Genomic DNA, 22,435 nt, shown 5'->3' with positions numbered 1-22,435 from the left:
TATTCATCGCGCAATCGCAAGTGGCATATCCTGTCATGTGTTTGACAGACAGTTAAAACACAAATTGGCCTGATTAACCACTCACTTACACATAGAAACCAGTTGGTGATGTAATGGTTCTATTCGAATTCGACGGACGAGCAAAAAATGCGAGGATCCATCATTTTAGCATTGACATCAGGCACCAAAAGCCATGAATTTGTTCAGGGCACGGTATGCGCGTCAAAGTGGAACACATTCGTTGGGTTTAATTCATACCAATGTGAAAATAACGCTCCGTAAGGAGGAAAAATATATGCTGACATGACTATTGTGAAGAAAATCAAACACGGCAGATGGAATACCAGCTTGAAAAAAGTCAAGTATTCCTTATATAACGTAAAGCTTAAAAAAAGGTAATTTGACTCGTTAACAGCTGTAATCTATTTCTTCTTGACTGTTTTTATTTTGTCCAGGAGCCCGTTTAATTAAAGGACGAAGATCAACAACCAGTGTACTATGAAACAGGAATTTAGTTGGACTGATATATATATATATATATATATATATATATATATATATATATATATATATATATATATATATATATATATATATATATATATTAAACAATCCCTATTTTGGGACCATACCAGTTTACTGAAACAGGTTTAATTCTAGAGAAATCGTTTTAATGTGTTTACGAAACTCAAATTTCAAATGTCTTTTCAACTATCAAATGTCATCATGTGTGAAGTGGATTTAATAATTTATTCACATATAAATTCTGGCACAGTCATGCATAAATACACTGGGTCATTACTTATAATATCTTACAATTAGTATGGGTATATGTGTATAATTTGTCCAAATATCCTCACATTTAGGACTGATTTACAAATATTCCCACTTGGAGGTACTAGTATAGCATTCAGTCTCTTTTACACTGATCCGAATACACGCTTAACATATACATATATAACATAATTCTACACAAGTGTGTGGGGGTGTAAGGATGGAGTGTTTCATTCTCTTCAACAACATACTGACGAAGTCTGATCTTTCATCATATAAAAAGAAGATAATCCATGCTGCATCATATGAACCGTTTTGGACCATCAAAATTTCTTATTCGCAAAATACACACCGACATATACATACACCGTACACAATACGACTAACCACCATTCTCCTTGTCTCTATCACTCACTCACACACATTCACACGAACACGTATATATACACTCAACATGTTTAATTTAACCGATATATTAAATCTGTATTGAGCTTTGAATGCTAATATTCGAATCCAATTTTGAGAATGTTCACGTTTTGTCAGACCGCATCCTCCTTTGAGTCTACGTTTGGCTGTCTCTGCTGTCTCTTTACTAAAGTGTTCAATACTGCTAAAACCTGATCCAACTTCTGATCAATCCGATTTATCTGGAAAAAGTTAAGAAAATAAAGACTATCTCTGTTATCCTTCTGTAACAATTTTTTTTAAAATCCATATAAATTTAAAATAAAATTATATAATAGAAAAAGCAGATGAAAACGTGAATATGTTTAAAAATCGTATTTCTTATTATAAAATGGATTCGTTAAAAGTTATGAATTGCACGTCACTTATACTTTCAGCACGCTAATGATGGATGGCTAAATCTTTTTCAACCACGTATCTATTGTAATACAAAAGTCTGACTTAATTTCCTGTCATACTAAAAAAAAATCCTAAAATTTAGTGTTTAGATTTCGACTCTGCTTGTCGTACGTCCTTTTTTTGGTTTCACATTGTTTTCTTGCAGACGTTAATTTTCATTCCAACTTAAATATTTAATTCTATTTTATTTTCAATTTAATCGAACTGACATTCAATCGGAACATCATGCGCATGTTCTATTAAGGTGAGAAACAAATCTTAGATGTGGAACAGCGTATGCCTTTTATATCGCAACATACGTGGTTAAATCTGCTGGATGCGAATGACCAAATAAGTCAAAAGTATGTGTATTTCTACAACTACGTCCGATGTTATTGATTGGATGTAAATGCATAGTCATCTTCTGATTGACCGACATTGACTCAAAATGGTCACGAGAGTGACTGACTTTTTTCTATCGAGTCAGAACCTATTCAGATCTGAGCTTTTAATTAAGAAAAAGTATAATTTAATTCTTCTTTCACTTTGAAATTGCAATTTATACTTTTGAGCTCTACTTTTATTTAATGTTCAAAAGATCAGAGTCATTGAATCAACACGATAGATGACATTTTTAGAACAGATGTCAAACCTGATTTTCAACTCTAACTACCCTGGCACTTATTGTCATCCGGTCCCTTTCTCTGTAGTTTTTGGAGTAGAGAGTAGCTGGCTTTCCCAACGTCTGATCCAACCTGTTTTGATTGAAATGATTTCTGTATCAGAAGAATATTGGACACAATGAAAATGCGATATTGCTAAAGACAAACATCATGGTATGATCCTCTATCCTCTGTTAGGCCACTGTCTATATTAAATTAAAAAAAATCACAAAGGTCTTGTATACGAAGTTATTTTACAAAATGATCATGTATTAAATCTCCACCTCTCGTGAGAGACATTTTTTCTGACCGTGAGGTGATTACATTAGATAGATTTGCATATATATATATATATATATATATATATATATATATATATATATATATATATATATATATATATATATAATGTCTAGAGCACGAATGACCGATACCCAACGCTACAAAAATAGTTTACTTCTGTATTTAAATATATTGATAAGAAATTGAAGATTTTAATGGATATTGTACGTGTTGAGTTAAATTGAAGCTTAAACGTACAAAGACAATTCGTAACGAAATCGAGGAAAATTATAAAATGTCTTTTTTACTATTATCATTTACCATTCTATAAGAGAATTGTGTATTTTATTTATATAGTACGGAGAGATGAGCACAACTCCCTCCCCCCACCCCACCGCCCCGCCTTTTTTTTAGCCTTAAAGGACTTCCCCTTCTATCCAGAATTAAACACAAAATCTGTTCACAGTGCCACATTTCAGTGACTACCTTCAGTCCAAAGTACCTATCTGACCTCACCTATGTGTACACCACATTTATAAACATGCGATCTTCTACCGAGACTCGCATTCTTATTGGGGTCCCTAGTGGCCGAGTGGTCTAAAGCGCTCAACGTTCCGATCAGTGCCATCTCACCTCTGTCTGCGTGGGTTCGAGTTCAAGGCTCGGCTAGCGTGGGTACGTGTCGGTGGTTTATCCCTGTGTTTTCCAGGGTTCTTCCTCCACCAGTTATACTGGCCGCCATGTATAGCCTATCTTGTGCTGAAAAATGGCGTTAAACCCTAGAACAACAACAACAACATTCTTATTGTCCCAACTGTTAAAACAAGTCATACTGAAACGTTCTGTTTCATACCAAGGCCAAGCTACGTGGAACAAATTACCCCTAGATCTTAAGGACAATGTGATCCCATTCAAGAGTGTCCTTAAAACTCGCCTCTTTCGACTACAAGAACAGACTTGAAGACTTAATAATGTCTACTTCCTTAATCAGTGTCGGCAGGCTTTTGTTTTGTAACTTCATGGTGCTTGTTTTTGTAATCATGTCATTGTGTATGTTTTTATTTTTTATCTAACAGAGTAAAGAACTTAGAGCTTCTAAAGTTTATGCACTGTACTAAGTCCACATTTATTATTATTATTATTATTATTATTATTATTATTATTATTTTTATTATTATTATTATTATTATTATTATTCATAGTTTAAACGCCTTAATGTCTAGTGATTTATCTAAAAGTTTAATGCAGTGTAAAAAAGAAATTTGAAACATTCGTGTATAAAATAGGGTGACAAGCCATCTTGAAGCAATTGTAATAGGAACACATATCATGGTGATTTTTGACGCACATGTAAAACAGACAACAAATCCGTATTTGAATATTGCCAGCTTCCACGTAACAGGGCTGGATACTAGTTGCCTTATTCAGCGTATGTTAAGCGTACCTCACTACAGCGTGAGACGGCACGCCCAAATGACTAGTTAACCTAATCAACATATATCAAGCGTACCCGAGCAAAGCGTGAGACGGCACGCCCAAATGATTTGTTCCCTTATTCAGCGTATCTGATTACAGACTAGACTTAAATATTTCAACTGCATATTTTAGTATGTGTAGTATTTATATGACTACAGGATGAGACGTGTCAATAGGCAGAGCTATAAGATCGCTAGACAAAGCAAGATAAAAACAACTTCGATGGAATACCATCGGCAATACCCAAACTTTCATTGCATATTCAAACACCCCATTCACTCCCATCTTTCGAACTCACCCCTACCCGAAAACAGCGGTATACGAGTCCTAACTCAAAATATATCAGATATTTAATGAATTTTTCTGCGATGAAAGTTGATATGAACTTTGACCAGAAAATGTTTTGCAAATGTGATTTAGTACATTTAACATTGGACATCTCATAGGTGCCCCATCAGCTAAATCAATCATGCTGAAATGGGGTTAATTCATATAGCTTTTTGCTTAGCATCTTTTTTCGAGATCTGATGAAAACAGACTTTTTTCTAGATCTGATTGAAACAAACATTTTTTAAAATATTATTATGTAGGTGCCAGTTGCTTATATTCCGCATGTGGGTTTATTTTCCATTATATGTTTAACATGAGGATACTTTTTTCAACCATTGTTCTGAATTGGTACGTATTGTCTGCATAGGGCACGATATGTTAGCTTTAACAAATATCAGGACTACTTCCATCGTATTTGTATATATTACTCCCACTACCACCGCCCAAACCCTTTCGACCTTGACAACCATCGCGTTTGACTCAGGGGTCATGACTCAAGATCACTAACATATAACGCTGTCGTGCTATGACAGGCGGGCTAGAGTTAGTCAAGAAATACTCAACAATGTCACTGACACTGCATATTTGTATCTTTTACTTTTAATCCTTCAAAAAAACGCAAGAGGATGGAGCTAAAGCTGTACTCCTCTCACAGATGGTCATAACACAGGCAATATATGCACAACGGTTAGAAAATGTTCACCCAGAAATATAAGACAAAGTCAGGGACAGAAGGATAACAGGATAGGTGGAGGACGGATGGAGATTATCACCTTTTTCTCATGGCGATTAAGATTATTTAATGAAAACTCTCTTCTGGGAGACAGATATATGCTGAGAATTGAAGGAAAATATAGGCATGTCAGCGGAAATTATTTCTATTTTATATTTTGTCTTGGTTTCAAATGCCATATGACAACTATTGCTCTAGTTTGAAACATTATTCCTTAATAGTGGGTTAAACTCTAATAGAATCGATGTTGGGGCCTGCACTGAGAGAAAGAAATTACAGTCTACCAATATATGTCCTCTTAGAAAAGAAACAAAAAGCATTTGTTATGTGTTGTAAGCAATACACCATGAGCGTCTCGAGCCATGTGCTGCTGCTTGTAAACACCACGCATATATACGAATATGGCAGCAGATGACCTGTCGACCTTAAGTACACAAGTTCTACGCAGGAGAAAATAGAGACATATAATTTTTTATATATATAATTACCGTATTATCACATTTAATCGATGGATGTCATATGAAAATAACAATAAGTGATTCATATTTTCATAAGGATAACTTTTAATTTTCATCTCTTCTAATTTGGAAAAGTTTTTTGGATGCCAATGATAGGATACTGGGTACACAGCTCAAACGAAATGTATAATGACTGCAGTGCAAATTTGTATGTGTTGGACTATTTATGGAGAATTACAAATCGTTGCAGCTATCATGTATAACTCACCTTATCTTTGGAAGAGATAAAACAGCATGTGACATGCTGGTGTTGTAATGGATATTGTTTGTACAATTATATAATGCCCAGCTGAAACAATGTGTGGATCTTTCTACGTCATTCTTTTGTTGGAAATTTATATTTTCTCTTCTGGAAATATGGCAAGTGTTGCTATTACTCGAGCAATGATAAGCTGCATATGGAACTCTTCTTGTGAAATAGCTTGTGGACTGGTAACTGCATGCATTTTCATTTGCAATCACATTATTGTGCTTGATCAAATTGGGGTGTGTGGGATCGGAGGTGTTTGACAAAGTCTTAAGAAGTCAGATTTGATATAACACATTTCTGGTTGTCGCCAAATTTACGGTAGTTGTTGAGAAAGTTTAGATTTTCATGGCCTGTAATGCTGATTGACTGTAGTTCTGGTCATTACTTTCAGTTAATTTTTATATAAATACTTTTTCACGCTTGAATTTTTGAAGTCAACTTCGACAAGTGTCTTTTGAAAGTCTTTTTATTTTTCATTGAGGTACTTAGCTTTCGTGCCCCAAATGGTGTTCGTAAAATTCCATTGCTCATTTTGACCCAGGTCCATCCATATGAGTTGCATGAGCAAATTAAAATTGATGGTCGGCTCACATTATAGGGTTAATATATACAGGACACTCATCTGGAAACGTGGGGTTACCGTACATCCTTGATTTTTATTGCATGTGTTTTCAGCTCTCCACAGTCTTTGTACTCACGTGTCTCTCGTTAAACTAGACATATTATAAATTTAGTTCACTATTTTCCTTTAAACAGGTATCGACCCATTTGATGTGTATGTACTCTTTACTCCCTCTCCATACACCAAAGGGTAGCGTTGTTCAACTAGAAAGTGTTTGATAAAGTTGATGGTTGTGTTACGTCTCAACAGTGGACATTCACGCAGTTTATTCATGTGATCAACAACGATGGTTGTAGCAGTTTTGGGTAATTTGATACGCTTTCATTTTTGAGCTGAAATAGCTAAACTGTTTGTTTGTGTGTTTGTTTGTTTGTTTGTTTGTTTGTGTTTTGTTTTTTTTTGTTTTTTTGTGTGAGTGTGTGTGTGATCTTTTTTTTTGAATATAAAACAACTCCTCCAGGCACAGCAGAAGACAACAAGGGTTTCTTCCCTTGAAGCGTAGTTACAAGCATGTTATTACTGAGACAACCAGACTGAGATCAGGGAAGTAAATTTAGCAAATCAGCTAGATTTCTCAGTCGCATGAGTGAGAATATCGGGTACAGGACAAGGGTCCCCCAACCTCGATCAGAAGATCCTAACATTTTTCAGAAAGGAAATCCTCCCTATTTAAACAACACACTGAACCCTGTTGCATGCTCCGACGAGTTTTAGATCCTTATTTATAAACAAGACGTGACCATTTTCAAAAGAAATCCGTTCTAACCGAACACTATGCAATGCAAGTCTCATCTTCGGAAGCAGATAAGGTGAAAAGATACAAAATAATGATATGTTAGTAGCTGTAATCGGCTGTTATCATTTACAGTGAGGATTTTATAACTAAGAACAGTCCGTGTGTTTTTTGTTTGAAATTTGATCTGGTCATGACACTTATAACTTTCTCTAATTGAAAACTAATTTTCGTTTGTCATGAAGATATTTTTTCTAAGATCTAAAAAACACCTTTCTGTGGCATTGATATTACGCATTTTCCTCAGTATTGGACTTTGGAAGTATCGGAAGTTGAATATTTCCGTATAAGAGACATAGCACTCTCGATATTGATGTATTTTGTTAAAATTCTTACGCGAGAAAACATTTAATTTGCAAGCATAAAAGTAAAATTCAATCAATATTTTAGGAAACTTTTCTTGATAAAATATATTTAAATTGATCCATTTGCTGAAAAAGATTAAAAAATATAGATACCTTCTTTGGAGTTCTTTAATTCTGACCATCATATTCAAATGACCTTGAGAATATTGTTCAATGACATCCCGTACATCATAGGGTTTTCTTGCTTGCTGAAACGAAATGAACGGGAAAAGCATCTCTAATTACATAAAGTAATAAGTGCAATATCTCCTTAAGAATATAAACATGTTTTGTCCATTTAAGAGACTTTCCCATGTTTATATTTCTCTTCAATGATATTCCTTGCTGGATTGCAAGATAAAGTCGATGCCATCGTTCATGAGGGTATATTACTGATTGTTATCTCTAATACTGTAGACCGCATATATGTTTCAGCTTTTTAGATAGTTACTAAGGTAAGGAAGTTCTATCAAAAAGTCCTCATAAATGTTTGATCACTGTTCCTGGCTAAAAAACGAAAGGAAATTGTAAGTCAGCAAAGAAACAGAATCTCCCCGCGTTTTTCTTGGTTATTATTAACTGCTATTGCCCATTTATTTTTTTGGTAAACCACCCATCCCCACGGCTACTCCCCGTGGGGATAGATCAGAACCGTTGTTCGCATGAATATATAACCCCGGATCATATTATAAAATTTGAAATTGCTATCTTGAATGGTATATAAGTAGTTGGATGACATTACATATGCAGACACACACATACACACACGCACACATACGCGTGCAAGTACGATCAAGATCCCTGTGTAAGAACTGTCACCGTATTTAAAACCATTGAATGAACCGTACCATAATATCTAACGTGGCAATGGTATTAATAAATTACATAGCTAACCGGCTTCTACGTCTTTCTGTCGACTCCAGCGGATTAAAACTTGCCATAACACTCCGAATTTATTCGCGTTCATTATCGCTCTTCAGCTAGACAGTTTATAAATCACTAAAACTGAAACTAAAAATAATTTAACTTTTAAAATGAGAATATTAAAAAGCACGAAAGTGTCAATTTTTACAAAATTAATTTATTAATCATAAACAAAAGTTTATTGTTATTATGACCAAAAAGTTATACTTTTCTTTCAATATGGTAAATGAAAATTAATATTCATAAATTTCTTTGATTTTATATGTTTCTGAAATTAAATAACATAATTCAATGCATTGATCTATTTTGGTTGGTTCCTAATTGCATACTACTTGTTACTGTGGTAACGAATTCCAATATGCGTCAATAAATGCATTAATAATATCAAATATTAAAGCCCAATTCTATTATCTTGAGAATAATTTTTGCCCTAGCTTTTTGTTAGTTATAACGTGAACAGAGCAAGAAACAAAATCCAACCTGAAATTTCCGTCTCGCTATAAAATACTTGATTTTCCGTATGACTCTGATAGCAGACTTATGGGCCTCTGTTAAACTGGAGAACAAAAAGAAACAAGAACGAAACATCATTTTTGGTATGAGTGTATAATGTAAGTGTATAAAAGATCTCTGATTGTTTGGACAATTCTGAATGAAAATTTTACAATGGGGCAATACATAGCCAAGGAGGTCAGGAGTGAAAAAATAGCAAACGTTCATGTAGCGTAAGAACATTATCACATCAAATCATCTCTTATAAAACTCTGCAATATACATCCTTAATTTACGAAATTATGTCAGACTGTTATTATATTCGTCTTTCATCGTCTTAAACAATAAAGAGTCATTATAAAGCCATATTTTCATCTGTCTCTTCGTTTCTTTGGCAAGTTAGAACCAAATTTCCAATAAATGAGTGATACATATACATGTATATATCTTTAATCGTTAACCTTTATTTCGTTATGGAAACATCTATTTTCTTCACATAAGTTTTACAGCAAAGATCCAAAAATGTTTAGTCTTTTATCGGTTTCAAACTGCACAAAAACCAGAATGACAAACTAACGCGTAAGTTGGATGATTGATAATGATCAGTTAAAGTAGTCTAGTTTTTATTGCAGGATTAAATTGAAGTCAGAATAGTAAGCTTATACTTCTGACAAAACAAAAGCACAACCAGTTTTGACTTGGTATTTTACCAGGGCGACGACAGTCTGCTCGTGGCTATTGAATGCGAAAATAAGTCCAATAAAGTTCAGGACTGCATTACCGTTCTGTGATATAAGAAGTGAGTGAAAAATCTGTCTTTAGCAATAAAGTTCAGGACTGCATTACCGTTCTGTGATATAAGAACTGAGTGCAAAATCTGTATTTAGCAATAAAGTTCAGGACTGCATAACCGTTCTGTGATATAAGAACTGAGTGCAAAATCTGTATTTAGCAATAAAGTTCAGGACTGCATTACCGTTCTGTGATATAAAAACTGAGTGCATAATATGTCTTTAGCAAGTTAAGCTAAGTTACATATATATAATTTGCCTTACAAGTCAAATTTTAGGATAGATGGGTACGTAAATTAGGGAAATGTTTCCAAAACTGAGTTTTTGAAATACCTTTTCATGTATGCTTTGTGATTTATACCTGACATAATTATGTCGTCCTTATTAATAAAACTGCAAGAAAGCAATGCAGATCGTCACAATGCATTAATATAAACCTTGATAAAAAATACTGATCCAAAACTACACAATAGAGTGATAAAACCTTGTCTAAAACTTATACACAACTACACAACAGAGTGATAAAACCTTGTCTAAAACTTATACAGAACTACACAATATAGTAATAAAACCTTGTCAAAAACTGGTACAAAAACCTACACAACATAGCGATAAAACCTTGTCAAAAACTGATACAAAACTACACAATGTAGTGATAAAACGTTGTCAAAATATAATACAAACCTACCAAATATATATCTAAAACGTTGTCAAAAACTGATACAAGCCTTCACAATATAGAAATTAAACCTTGTCAAGAACTGATACAAAACTACACAATATAGTGATAAAACCTGTCGAAAACTGATATAAAAGTACACAATACAGTAATAAAACCTTGTCAAAAACTGACAAAAGCTGATAAAACCTTTCACCATACAGAGATAAAACCTTGTCAAAAACTGACTGATATTGATATAACACTAATGCAAACAATTATAATGCAAACCTCGAGAATACACAAACTTTTCTCAGTACACTAACATAAAACCTGGAGATTCCATATACCAACTCTGATAATGCACGAATACACGTCGAATGATAATCTATAACTAAAGAATAGTGTTTTTAATATTGAATCTTATCCCACATCTTAACAAAACACTAAATATAATTTGATGCTTGCAACATATAGCAACACAAGCTTTATATTAAATGCCGAGGCAATAAGAGTAGAAAGACTTTGTCCTACAACACATCACGATAGCTGACCCAGAGTGATCGAATGGTAGGAACTCGGATCATTTCAGTCGTGAGCCGAACACACTAATCACTGAACCACCGATGATCCACTAATCACTGAACCACCGATGATCCACTGATCACTGAACCACCGATGATCCACTGATCACTGAACCACCGATGATCCTCTCATTAAATATGCAGATGTGGAGATAGTGTAGATGATCAAATATTTGTGTTAGCATCTGAAGCTTGCCCCATCGGAAATATATTTCCATTTTGTTAATAAAGTGGAATTCCATAAATTGTTATTCCCCCCAGAAAAGTATTCTTTTAAAAAAATATTCGATACAATTCGAGTTTACGTTGATTTAATAATCTCTATTGAGATATATTAGTTGTAGCTTATATATATATATATATATATATATATATATATATATATATATATATATATATATATATATATATATATATATATATATATATATATATATAAGAAGCAACCATCCCAATTTAAAAAATATGCCTATCCCAATATTGCTTTTCACATAAAATATTAGTTTTCTCTCTAGAACTTTTCCATGTTTGTATAAATGTATGCTTAGAGAATCTTTGATAAACACAGGCGTAAAGTAATTTGGGTAATTTTCCGCTGACTAAAGGGTTAGCAGTGGTGGTACCACATGATCTACAAGTGTACAACCTTTCTAAAATGAGTGTTGTTTTCCATAGAGAATAGTAGTAACATTAAATGGAGATTGAAATTCTTTCAAGCAATATGCCTTCTATTAACTTTCCATGTTTATAAGAGTTTCAAATGGCATTAAAACCAGGCTACCGGGCAACTTTATCAACCAGCTTTGATTTCTTTGTGTTGTTGTTGTTGCTATTCTGCAAATTAAGAATGTATATCATTTATATATTTATGGCTTTGCAATGCCGCCTCACTCAGATAGAATCCCTGGCATCTACTTACTGAACAACCTTTTCCAGATCTTCTGTATCAAAGTCTGTGTCGTCATTATACTGATCTGTACTTGAACTTCCAAAGCCAATTCCAAAGCTAATACTGGGCCTATGACCCCAGAAACTATCTCTTCTGGAGTTTCTTGGAGTTCCTGCAATTAGTACGAGTTGTCTCCATTTACTCTATTAATGTATGCAAGAGTTAAAACAAACACTATATAATGACACATAAACACGTAAATATTATTGTAAATAATGCAATGTTGAAGTTTCTTACTTTCTCGACTAAAAGATAGCGTTAATCTATTTAATCTCAGCCCTTTTTTGTTTTCGTTACATTTACTTTTTAGTATATTTATTTCTGGTATGTTCCCAGTAGATCTATCTCTAGCATGTTCCCAGTAGATCTGTTAATTTTATGCTCGTATTTGGTGCTGAGATTACTATTTTTTTGTATTTACATTTAGGTTCTTTCTCTTACGACAATTACTGATAGAGCTGGCTTCATTTTATCGGTCTTAGTTGCTACAAATATGCCCGGTGTAATTCGGTTAAATAGAAAAGATCCTTATCAAGTTGCTGACACCCGATATTTAAAGACATATCTGAATCCACACGTCAGTAAATACTTGATTATTTAACTGAAACTAGTATTTTGATGCACTTTAAAAAATATTTATTCCAGTACAAAATTATTGCTGACATTAATTGAGCACATGTTACCTGCAAGGCGGTAAAATATGAACGCGTGATTCATTTTAATGAATGAAAAGACTATATTAGTATAATTAACAAAATCGGCAAATATTAATGATAACCTTGTTCAGGCAAACTTTTATTATGACTTACACTAATTATTTAATAATATATTTTATGGTCTGTTAGGGAAATGTATGACAACAACATGTCGGTAGTGTATCAATCCAAAGTGTGTGTTAGAGGGTTGAGAGGGCAATCAAAATATATCATGGGTAAACCACTGTGTATGTTACAAGGTTAGATGTGAGAATCAAAAGATGGCCTGGGCAATTCACTGTGTATGTTACAAGGGTAGACGGGGAAATCAAACGATTTCCTTGGCAAACCACTGTATGTGTTACAAGGGTAGATGGGGGAATCAAACAATGTCCTTGGCAATCCACTATGTGTGTTACAAGGGTTGATGCGGGAATCAAATTATGTCCTGGGCAAACCACTGTGTGGGTTACAAGGGTAGATGGGGGAATCAAAAGATATCCTGGGTAATTCACCGTGTATGTTACAAGGGTAGATGGGGAAATCAAACGATTTCCTTGGCAAATCACTGTATGTGTTACAAGGGTAGATGGGGGAATCAAAAGATGTCCTTGGCAATCGACTGTGTATGTTACAAGGGTAGATGGGGAAATCAAACGATTTCCTTGGCAAACCACTGTATCTGTTACAAGGGTAGATGGGAGAATCAAAAGATGTCATTGTCAATCCACTGTGTGTGTTACAAGGGTACATGGGGGAATCAAAAGATGTCCTTGGCAATCGACTGTGTATGTTACAAGGGTAGATGGGGAAATCAAACGATTTCCTTGGCAAACCACTGTATCTGTTACAAGGGTAGATGGGAGAATCAAAAGATGTCATTGTCAATCCATTGTGTGTGTTACAAGGGTACATGGGGGAATCAAAAGATGTTCTGGGCAATTCACTGTGTATGTTACAAGGGTAGATGGGAGAATCAAAAGATATATCCTGGGCAATTCGCTGTGTGTGTTACAAGGGTAGATGGGGGCAATCAAAAGATATCCTGGGTAATTCACTGTGTGTGTTACAAGGGTAGATGGGGGAATCAAAAGATGTACTGGGAAATTCGCTGTGTATGTTACAAGGGTAGATGGTGGAATTAAAATATATCCTGGGCAAACCACTGTGTGTGTTACAGGGGTAGATGGGGAAATCAAAAGATGTCCTGGGCAATTCACTGTGTGTGTTACAAGGGTAGATGGGGGAATCAAATGATGTCCTGGGCAATTCACTGTGCATGTTACAAGGGTAGATGAGGGCATCAAACGATGTCCTGGGCAATTCACTGTGTATGTTACAAGAGTTGATGGAGGAATCAAAAGATATCCTGGGTAATTCACTGCGTGTGTTACAAGGGTAGATGAGGGAATCAAACGATGTCCTGGGCAATTCACTGTGTATATTACAAGGGTAGATGGGGAATCAAAAGATCTTCAAATCATTACATAAGCAGCTTACCATGATCAGTCTTATTAAAAATTTCTAAATTCAACGTCACTTGAAGTCCATCGAGCTTCGAACATTAATTGGCTTTCATGCAAGCGATCTCTTGTTTTTATCATGAGCTGTACACAGTTGCGATATGCGACTGGGATAAGGGAATTAAACTATATCTGCCAAAAGCCACCTCCATGCATCTTTTACTATAGATGGATTTAGATAGAACCTAATGGAAGAAGTAGGAAAATGAATCACAATAGCAAAAGTCTAGCTCAGTGAGAAAGGAGGCAAGGAAGGTAATTTCGGCTCAGTGAAAGTATTATGGGAGAATTTGCCATCAGTATCTGTAGAATGTAACTGTTAAATGCAAACTTAAGGGGGGGGGGGGCGGAAACGTCTAGAAGACTTTCGCATATTAGAGTATAAATAAAGGAAACATATCCTGCCTATTTTCTCGTCCGCATATGTGGCAGACGAGACGCTTTCCCTGGGATAGTGATTGTTGATGGAAGAAGTATCAAATCTAGAAGAAAGTCGCCTCTTTCTGAGAGTGAGGCTGGCTCGTCGTGCCATGCGTGCTAACATGTTCTCCTCATTGGCTGCCTCATTGACATGGATCTTCCACGTGGCCTCTGATTTGGAGTTTGGTTCAGCTGCGTGACAACGCCATACACACTGAAATTACATAAACGAAAGACTCAAACAAAATTAAAACTAACTGAACCCTGGGAACTTAGAATTCTGTTTAATAAGCTACGTTGTGAAAGCTTTTAAAAGCACGGTAAATGCCACTAAGGAGACAAGCAACAAAACACGAATCAATCAAAAATAAAAACAACTGAACAAAAGCCAGAAAGAAATTTCTTGGAAGGACGTATTACGACATAAACCAAGATATACATATAACATATGCCGAGGGGCCAAAAAGGAATACTATAATTAATTAAACGATTTTCCAAGACCAATAATAAAGAAAATCCTTTTTAGATCTATACATTTCATCATTCTAATGAACCTCTATCATGATTAACAATATGCCGATCATACTCTTTAAAGTTAATTCAAGTACGGTTTTCTCGAGAAGGGGGGATGACCTAAAATGCATGGCACATAGCAAACAACCCCGTCCTCCTTTCTCTCTCTCTCTCTCTCTCTCTCTCATGTAAGCTACCTGAATGAGTGTTGCAGCGGCTGGTATCTGTCTGTTGAAGTGCTTTTGCCTCTGTTTCTGTTGAACTTTCAGTGCAAAGCCAGACCCAAGTATACCCTGCAAATGAATCATAGACAGCAAGCATAAGCAATTATACGTTGTGAAATAATATACTATTTGAAAACTCGTCGTATTATTTAACTATTCACGTTTGCTTTTAAGTTAATGCCGTTATTCATTTTTGTATGTTTTATTTCTCACAAAAACAGTCAGGAGGCCCACAAACTTTGGATTTAGAACGCCTGACTTTTACATGAGTATATATCAGCAATGTAATATAATTATGAGTTTTTGGATTTAATTCTAAGACATATTTAGAAATGTAATTCTTGGCCGCTGTTATTCTAATTCTCAGAGAATGGTTGATTGTATGACGCTTGTATGACGTTTGGGCCTGTACTCTCAGACACATTTTAATTTGCATCAGCTGTGTATGAGGACTTATCTCCAGATGTTCCTACAAGAACAAACACAATTTTTCATGACGTTGAAATTGTTAATTCCAAACCTGTGAAACAAAAACCGTACAGGATGAACCCTCTCAAACAGGAATACTTGAATAAAGTAATTCAAAATTGCTGAAGAATGATATCATTGAGCCCAGTAAAATCATTGGAGTTCACCATGTATACTTGTTCCAAAACCGGATAAAACTTTCCGTATGAGCACTGATTACAAGAAGGTGAATAGTGTGACTAAAACAGATTCATTTTCTTTACTAAGAATCGATCACTGCATTGATAAAATCGGAAATGCCAAGTATGTCACCAAATTTGACTTTCTGAAAGGATTTATCCAAATTCCACTGACAGAAAGAGGAAAGGAAATTTCGGCATTTGTTACTCCAGATGGACTTTATCAATATATAATGATGCCGTTTGGGTTGAAAGGTTCGCCAAGTACTTTGCAACGTCTAATGAATATGATAATCTCTGGTCTAGATAATTGTGATGCTTCCATCGATGATGTCATCATCTACAACGACACCTGGAAAGAACATTTAGCAACAATTTGGAAATTCTTTGACAGGCTCACTGATGCAAGTTTGACAATTAATTTGTCCAAATGTGAGTTCTGCCGTGCTAGTGTAAACTCTCCAAGACTTATCGTGGGATATAGACAAGTTAAACCTATATATGCTTAGGTCAAGGCTATCTCTGAATTCCCTGTTATTGTTAGTAAAAAGCAACTGATGCGAGTTTTAGGTATGGATGGATACTATCGGGAATGTTTTTCCAAATTTTCCATAATTGCTGAACCCTTAATAAATTTATCGAGCAAGAAAATCAAGTTTCGTTGGACTGAAACATGTCAGCAGGGTTTTGATAAGTTATAAGCCATAATTAAAAGCGCGCCAATTTTTTTTCAGTTCCAAATATCATCCAATCTTTAAACTGTCCGTTGATGCAAGTGGTGTTGGGGTTGGAGCAGTATTGATTCAAGAAGACAAAAACGATGTTGATCATCCAGTATGTTATTTTCTACGAAGTTAAATGATCACCAAAGAAATTATTCAACGATCGAGAAGGAATGTTTTGATTTTGATATTGGCATTACAACATTTTGAAGTTTTCATTAGTTCAGCTCCTTCTTCGATTATTGTGTTTAGTGATCACAACCCCTTTACTTTCATCGGGAAGATGAAAAATAAGAATCAAAGACTATTAAGGAAGTGTTTGTTTTTACAGGCATATAATATTGGCATCAGGCACATCAAGGGAAAAGATACTTTAATAGTAGATGCACGTTCCTATGAATATATATTCATTATTTCATATACACTTTGTATAAGTCATAAGACTTCTTCTTATGTTTTTTAAAGCTCATGAGTAATTAATCTGTAGGAGCTGAAGTAAACAACATTTTAAATATTTTTTATTCTTTCTTAGAGTAGATTAATAAGTGAAATCGAGGATATACTTGGAGTACATAACAAATAACATGTTGCAGTTGTGTCAAACTCTGGTTTTACCAGAAGATTGACCCGCATCCTGGCATCTGTTTTGCGTAGTAGCCAGATTTAATATTGATGTATTGAGAACTATTTATTATTCTTGCCTTAAATACTTGAGAAGTGAAAGTGTTTTATGTTGTGACCAGTTTTAGTTGAATTTATTTTCTTCAAATTATTTGCATTCTAAGGGATTATAATTCTCTGGAAATGTTTGTGCTGTAAATTAATTCTTGGACAAACACAGTTATCGAAATTTACAGAATTAAAACACAGGAATATTATTTTCTGTGGTTAATCAAAGAACTGTTGAAACATCGGTACGACACTGACCATAGCATATGTCATCGGCGTCCATTTTGGATTTCATCGGGATTCGAACCCAGTTTCAATAGAACATTTTATTACTAGGACTTCTATTTTTTAATTCTTGGATTATTATTTGATTATTTTGGATATGAGTCGTAAAACCGTAAGTTTCTTTCTCAATTTTACCTTGTGTGTTTTTAGGAAAATAAATTATTTGTTAAATTTTACAAAGCATGTTGTCTTCACTTTTTGGTACTTTTTAAAAGAGCATATACACGTAACTATATATAGGACAGAGAGAAAACGCGAAGAGAAGCGAAAGAGAGATAAAAAGGTTTGTAATTGCAATTAAATTGGAAAATCACTACGTGAAAATAGCAATGGTACTTACAGCTGGTAGAGCAAAGAATGAAATGGCAAAAACAGCGAAGCATGAAGCAACAATCTTTCCCATCCATGTCTGCGGAACTTTGTCACCATATCCGATTGTCATTACAGTGATCTGCCAAAGAGACAATGAAAGTAAATTTGTAAGGAACAATTTTCATTAAACGATATCAAGATATCATAATGTTCTTTCAGCATGCTCATTTTCCAATGAAAGCAATACTATGTTCATGTTCCCCACTACCTATATCAATTGGACTGAGCTGTTTGGATACGTAAGTATTGTTGAACAGCTTATCTTAGCCTGTTTAATACATAGAGGATCTCAAATGGATAATGACGTAATATTGAATGTATGAAACGAGTTGATTCTTGTCCATTTTTCAACAAGATTCATTAATTGCTTATTAAATCATTACCCATTTGAGATTCTTTTTATCACATAGTTTTTATTTTAGTGTAAATTATTTAGATGGAAAGAAGAATGAATAATTTTGGTCATTCTGATAGTCATTGTGCTTTCATTTGTTGTGCGTAAACAATAGTCCCAAAAAAAGTATTAACGTTTAAAAGTAGATCATACTTTTCTTTCAATTTGAAAGTCAAAGAAAAAGCATCCATCCGAATAAACATAATATTTTACACAAATAAAATCGTTTTTCAAAAACATGCCCAATGCTCGTGATGTCACATTGTTTTATACAGTACCAGTTAAAATTCAGTAGGCGGTCCATGTTACGTAACCTAACATGTTACTTTCACAACTTAACGTTACATTGTTGCACTATTCATTTGAAGGAACGTTTCCTGGATGCGGAAATCCCCACATTTACTGTCATGTGTTTGTGACCGGATATTTGCAGTATTGACTTGGAACAGCAGACTCCAGAATATGTTAAAAAATTTCGTTTTGAGTCGAAATGTCATCACATATTTACCTCATAAATATGCAGTGGCTGGATCATCTTCTGTCAGTATGGAGACCGGTTTATGTACATGTTCTTTGTGAACAGTGTTGAGTTTATTTACTCCTTAAGTTAACATTTTAATCACGCTTATATATAGGGTGAATTCCATGATTTGGGTTTACCACCTACTTCTAACGACAACATCGCATTCGCTATGAATTGAGCAATACCCTTAGTTTTGATTGTTGACGTTGTCGTTATTATTGTTTTGGAGTTTTAGCCATTGTTCATGTGATGATATGTTTTACATGACATGACACACCCCATGCGGTAGTAAATTGCCATAATCAGACAGACGAGACCATTTACCCACCAATTCCCTTTCTGAATGGAATAAAAATATTGGCGGCCAGAATGTTCATTGACAACAAAACATTCCAGAAGGCGGACTAAACAAAAGTCTTCCTACGATCACACCCAATCAGTAAAGAGAATACTGCACAATAATTTCATGGGGTTAACTGCACCAATCAGAAACATATAAAGGGATATATTCACATGTTATAATATCAAAAATATGAAATTGCACACACTATTGGCATCTTATGATGTCTATGTGATAAAAAGAACTAATATCAGGTAGATAACTGCAGGGGTGTTTGTTTGTAAGTATCAACAAACAGCGCGTAGCAGCAGGGAGGGTGAAAAGACCAGTTTTGGAGGAAGTCATTTGTTTACAAATAAAGGTTCCTACCAAAATTGAAAATACGAGGTCAATAACGCCAGACCGAAGCCTCTAACCGATTTTCTATAATTTGCTTAGCCCATTTTGTTACTTTATCTTTGTCGCTCGTGTTTTCAATTTTATATCCGTGTTTGTTTACTCAACCGAACACTCATTGTTGTTCATCACCCTCCCTGCTGCTGTAGAGTGAATAATTAAATCATTATTATATCAATAATTAAATCTCACACAACTAAACTTGCTCGACAGCGATGAGAGACAATTAAGAAACATCTTCCGGTTCGTGATTCTGTCAAGCCACAACTACAAGAGCGTCAGGATTCTCAGGTGGAATTTACACAAGGTACAGAACAATTTTGTTTAAACCGGTAACCAAGGCTACCTTGGCTCCTCTTCCCATGTCGGAGCAAACCGATAAAGTAACTGAGCAAACCGCTAAAGCAAGTAGAAAAATAGCAGAAAGAATATTTTAAAATAAAAATTCTAAGAGAACTTCCATGTGAAATAGTGGTGTACTTATCAACCACAAACACAAGAAATACACGAGGGTATTGACAAGCTTCGTTCTGAAGTAGCCGATATAAAGGATCTTATACCAGAAACAGAACTAGAACAAGCCAGAGAGAAAACTGAAATAACTATTACATTTGCAGAAGAAGCTATTACCATCATCTAAAAAGAAATTAAAAACACGGATGAATTATCTGAGTTTGCCGTGCGCAGATTTGATCAAAGAAAAAATATTGAAACCCGAGTACGTTAATGTTACTGTAAGTCGTGATATCTGGTGGAAATAGATATTTCGTTTACACTACAGAGTTTATCAGGCCTGAAATAGTGATACAAGATATGTCGCATTTATTAACGGGATAGATAAAGATTTTGCACTGTTACAACAACAACAACTACAATTACAACAACAACCACAACACCAATGACAAAACCAACGATAAAAACTACAACCACAGCAAACAGCCTAAATAACAAGTGAGAAAGATGCAAGTTCTACACCCGGCGCCACTGGAAGTGGTATTGGTTCAGGTACCAGGGGGAGTGGTCTTATTACTCCATGTCCCAGCAATTCCTTGCAGATGTTGAACGACTAGAAATCCTCAAAGGTGGAAGACGAGATGGTAATACATCCCCAGAAATCATTAAACGAGCATCTGCTATTTGTCAGAGATTATTCACATGCGGTATCATGGATATTGATGTTTATCGATCCCTTATTGATGAAATCGTTGATGATTACCACAGTGATTGAGGGTATACCATTAGATCAATGACAAGAAAATAAGATGATTATACATAATGCTCGTCGTAGACCGATCGTGGTCAGGGTGATAAATTCGCGATTACCAACATATAAAGCGATCGACGGGGATGGGCTAGATGATGTTGCTTAGGGTCTATTTAGAAGGATAGCCCCAAAAGCAATACCGATTGCAAAATATTATCAATGAAAGCTATTGACGTTGTTCGTGATAAAGGGATTGGTACCGTTGGTAATATTTCTAGCAAAGCATTCAATGATAGACTAGCACGATTAATACGACGAAAACCTTAGCCAGTACAATTGCCTAACAATGAAATTATGCCAGCAAATGTCCGTAAAAATATAAAACAAGCTACAAACCAAACACTAGCAGAGTTGGTTGGTATATTTCTGTCAGGAAAAGAAGTAAGTATAACATCTAGTATGATAGCAGGATGTGGTATTCATGCTGGACGATAGAAATTATAATAAAATGTTTAAACGTTTATCTGATCCAGCATTTGACATGTATGCGCCAGTTCTCAAGAATAAATCTGTGCGCAATTATCAATATTACTCTTATGACGATCGACAACCAAATCAGCTGAACTGACAAAGTCGTCGTCATTGAATTTCTCTGGCATACAATAGTTATAATTCAGAAGTAAGATAACTTTGTTTGTATTTCTTTGAAGAAAAAAAAAACGATTTGGTTACATTATTTGCAGCACATTATTTGCAGCGTTTCTTCTTTAACCCCCTCACCACACTTCAAACAAGGTTTGGGATATATATATATATATATATATATATATATATATATATATATATATATATATATATATATATATATATATATATATATATATATATATATATATATATATATATATATATATATGTCTTAATTATACTATGGAGGAGTTTGAGAAATTATCTACAAACGAACTCACTAAAGCTAGATTGGATCTTGACAGAAGAACCCCTGACTTACCGAGGCGAGATCTGGTTGATCCGACGAAAACTCCGATTAAATGTATTCGTGGTGCCAGCAAAGAATTTCTCGACGACGGTGCAGTTCATGAGTGGTCAACATGCAGAATCATACGCGACTCCGAAGATGTTATCGATGCTACAATGAATGACCAACGAGCGGTGGCGATTATTAATTATCTCGACAATCAACGATATAGTTTAAGAGTAAAATTTATTGTAGCGGTAGACACCGCAGAAGTAAACGATACTTGGATTATCCGTGACAAGCATGACCCTGTTCAATTTCACCGTAGCGTTTTAAACACTGTTAGAAATAGTGTTACGTTAAATAAAAATTCCAAACCAAGAATGTTGACTGGTATTGACAAACCATATTATGAACGAGCGTATCCTGTGACTGCACTTATTTATGCAATATATTCGCTGAATCAAAAACCTAGCTTTGGTGGTCTCTAAGCCTTGAAATTCTCGA

The 22,435-nt window shown here is 34.8% G+C and overlaps 1 protein-coding gene across 2 annotated transcripts in view; it reads right to left on the bottom strand.

Moving 5' to 3' along the window:
* Nucleotides 1-654: 654 nt before the first annotated feature.
* LOC149792275 (potassium voltage-gated channel subfamily KQT member 1-like) overlaps nt 655-22,435 on the bottom strand; it is a 282,881-nt gene continuing 261,100 nt past the window's right edge. For both annotated transcript variants that reach the window (XM_089970825.1, XM_089970826.1), the window contains 8 exons: nt 18,064-18,174; nt 15,374-15,469; nt 14,649-14,877; nt 11,996-12,137; nt 9,032-9,107; nt 7,742-7,836; nt 2,270-2,372; nt 655-1,421 (listed from right to left, as the gene is read on the bottom strand). In XM_089970825.1, the coding sequence (XP_089826951.1) occupies nt 1,314-1,421; nt 2,270-2,372; nt 7,742-7,836; nt 9,032-9,107; nt 11,996-12,137; nt 14,649-14,877; nt 15,374-15,469; nt 18,064-18,174 (960 nt within the window). In that variant the 3' untranslated portion in view covers nt 655-1,313. The remainder of the gene's footprint in view (nt 1,422-2,269; nt 2,373-7,741; nt 7,837-9,031; nt 9,108-11,995; nt 12,138-14,648; nt 14,878-15,373; nt 15,470-18,063; nt 18,175-22,435) is intronic.

This window comes from Sinohyriopsis cumingii, chromosome 9 (assembly GCF_028554795.1).
Source record: "Sinohyriopsis cumingii isolate HCF-2022 chromosome 9, ASM2855479v2, whole genome shotgun sequence".
NCBI classification, from domain to species: domain Eukaryota; kingdom Metazoa; phylum Mollusca; class Bivalvia; order Unionida; family Unionidae; genus Sinohyriopsis; species Sinohyriopsis cumingii.
This window is presented reverse-complemented; position numbering and strand designations above follow the sequence as displayed.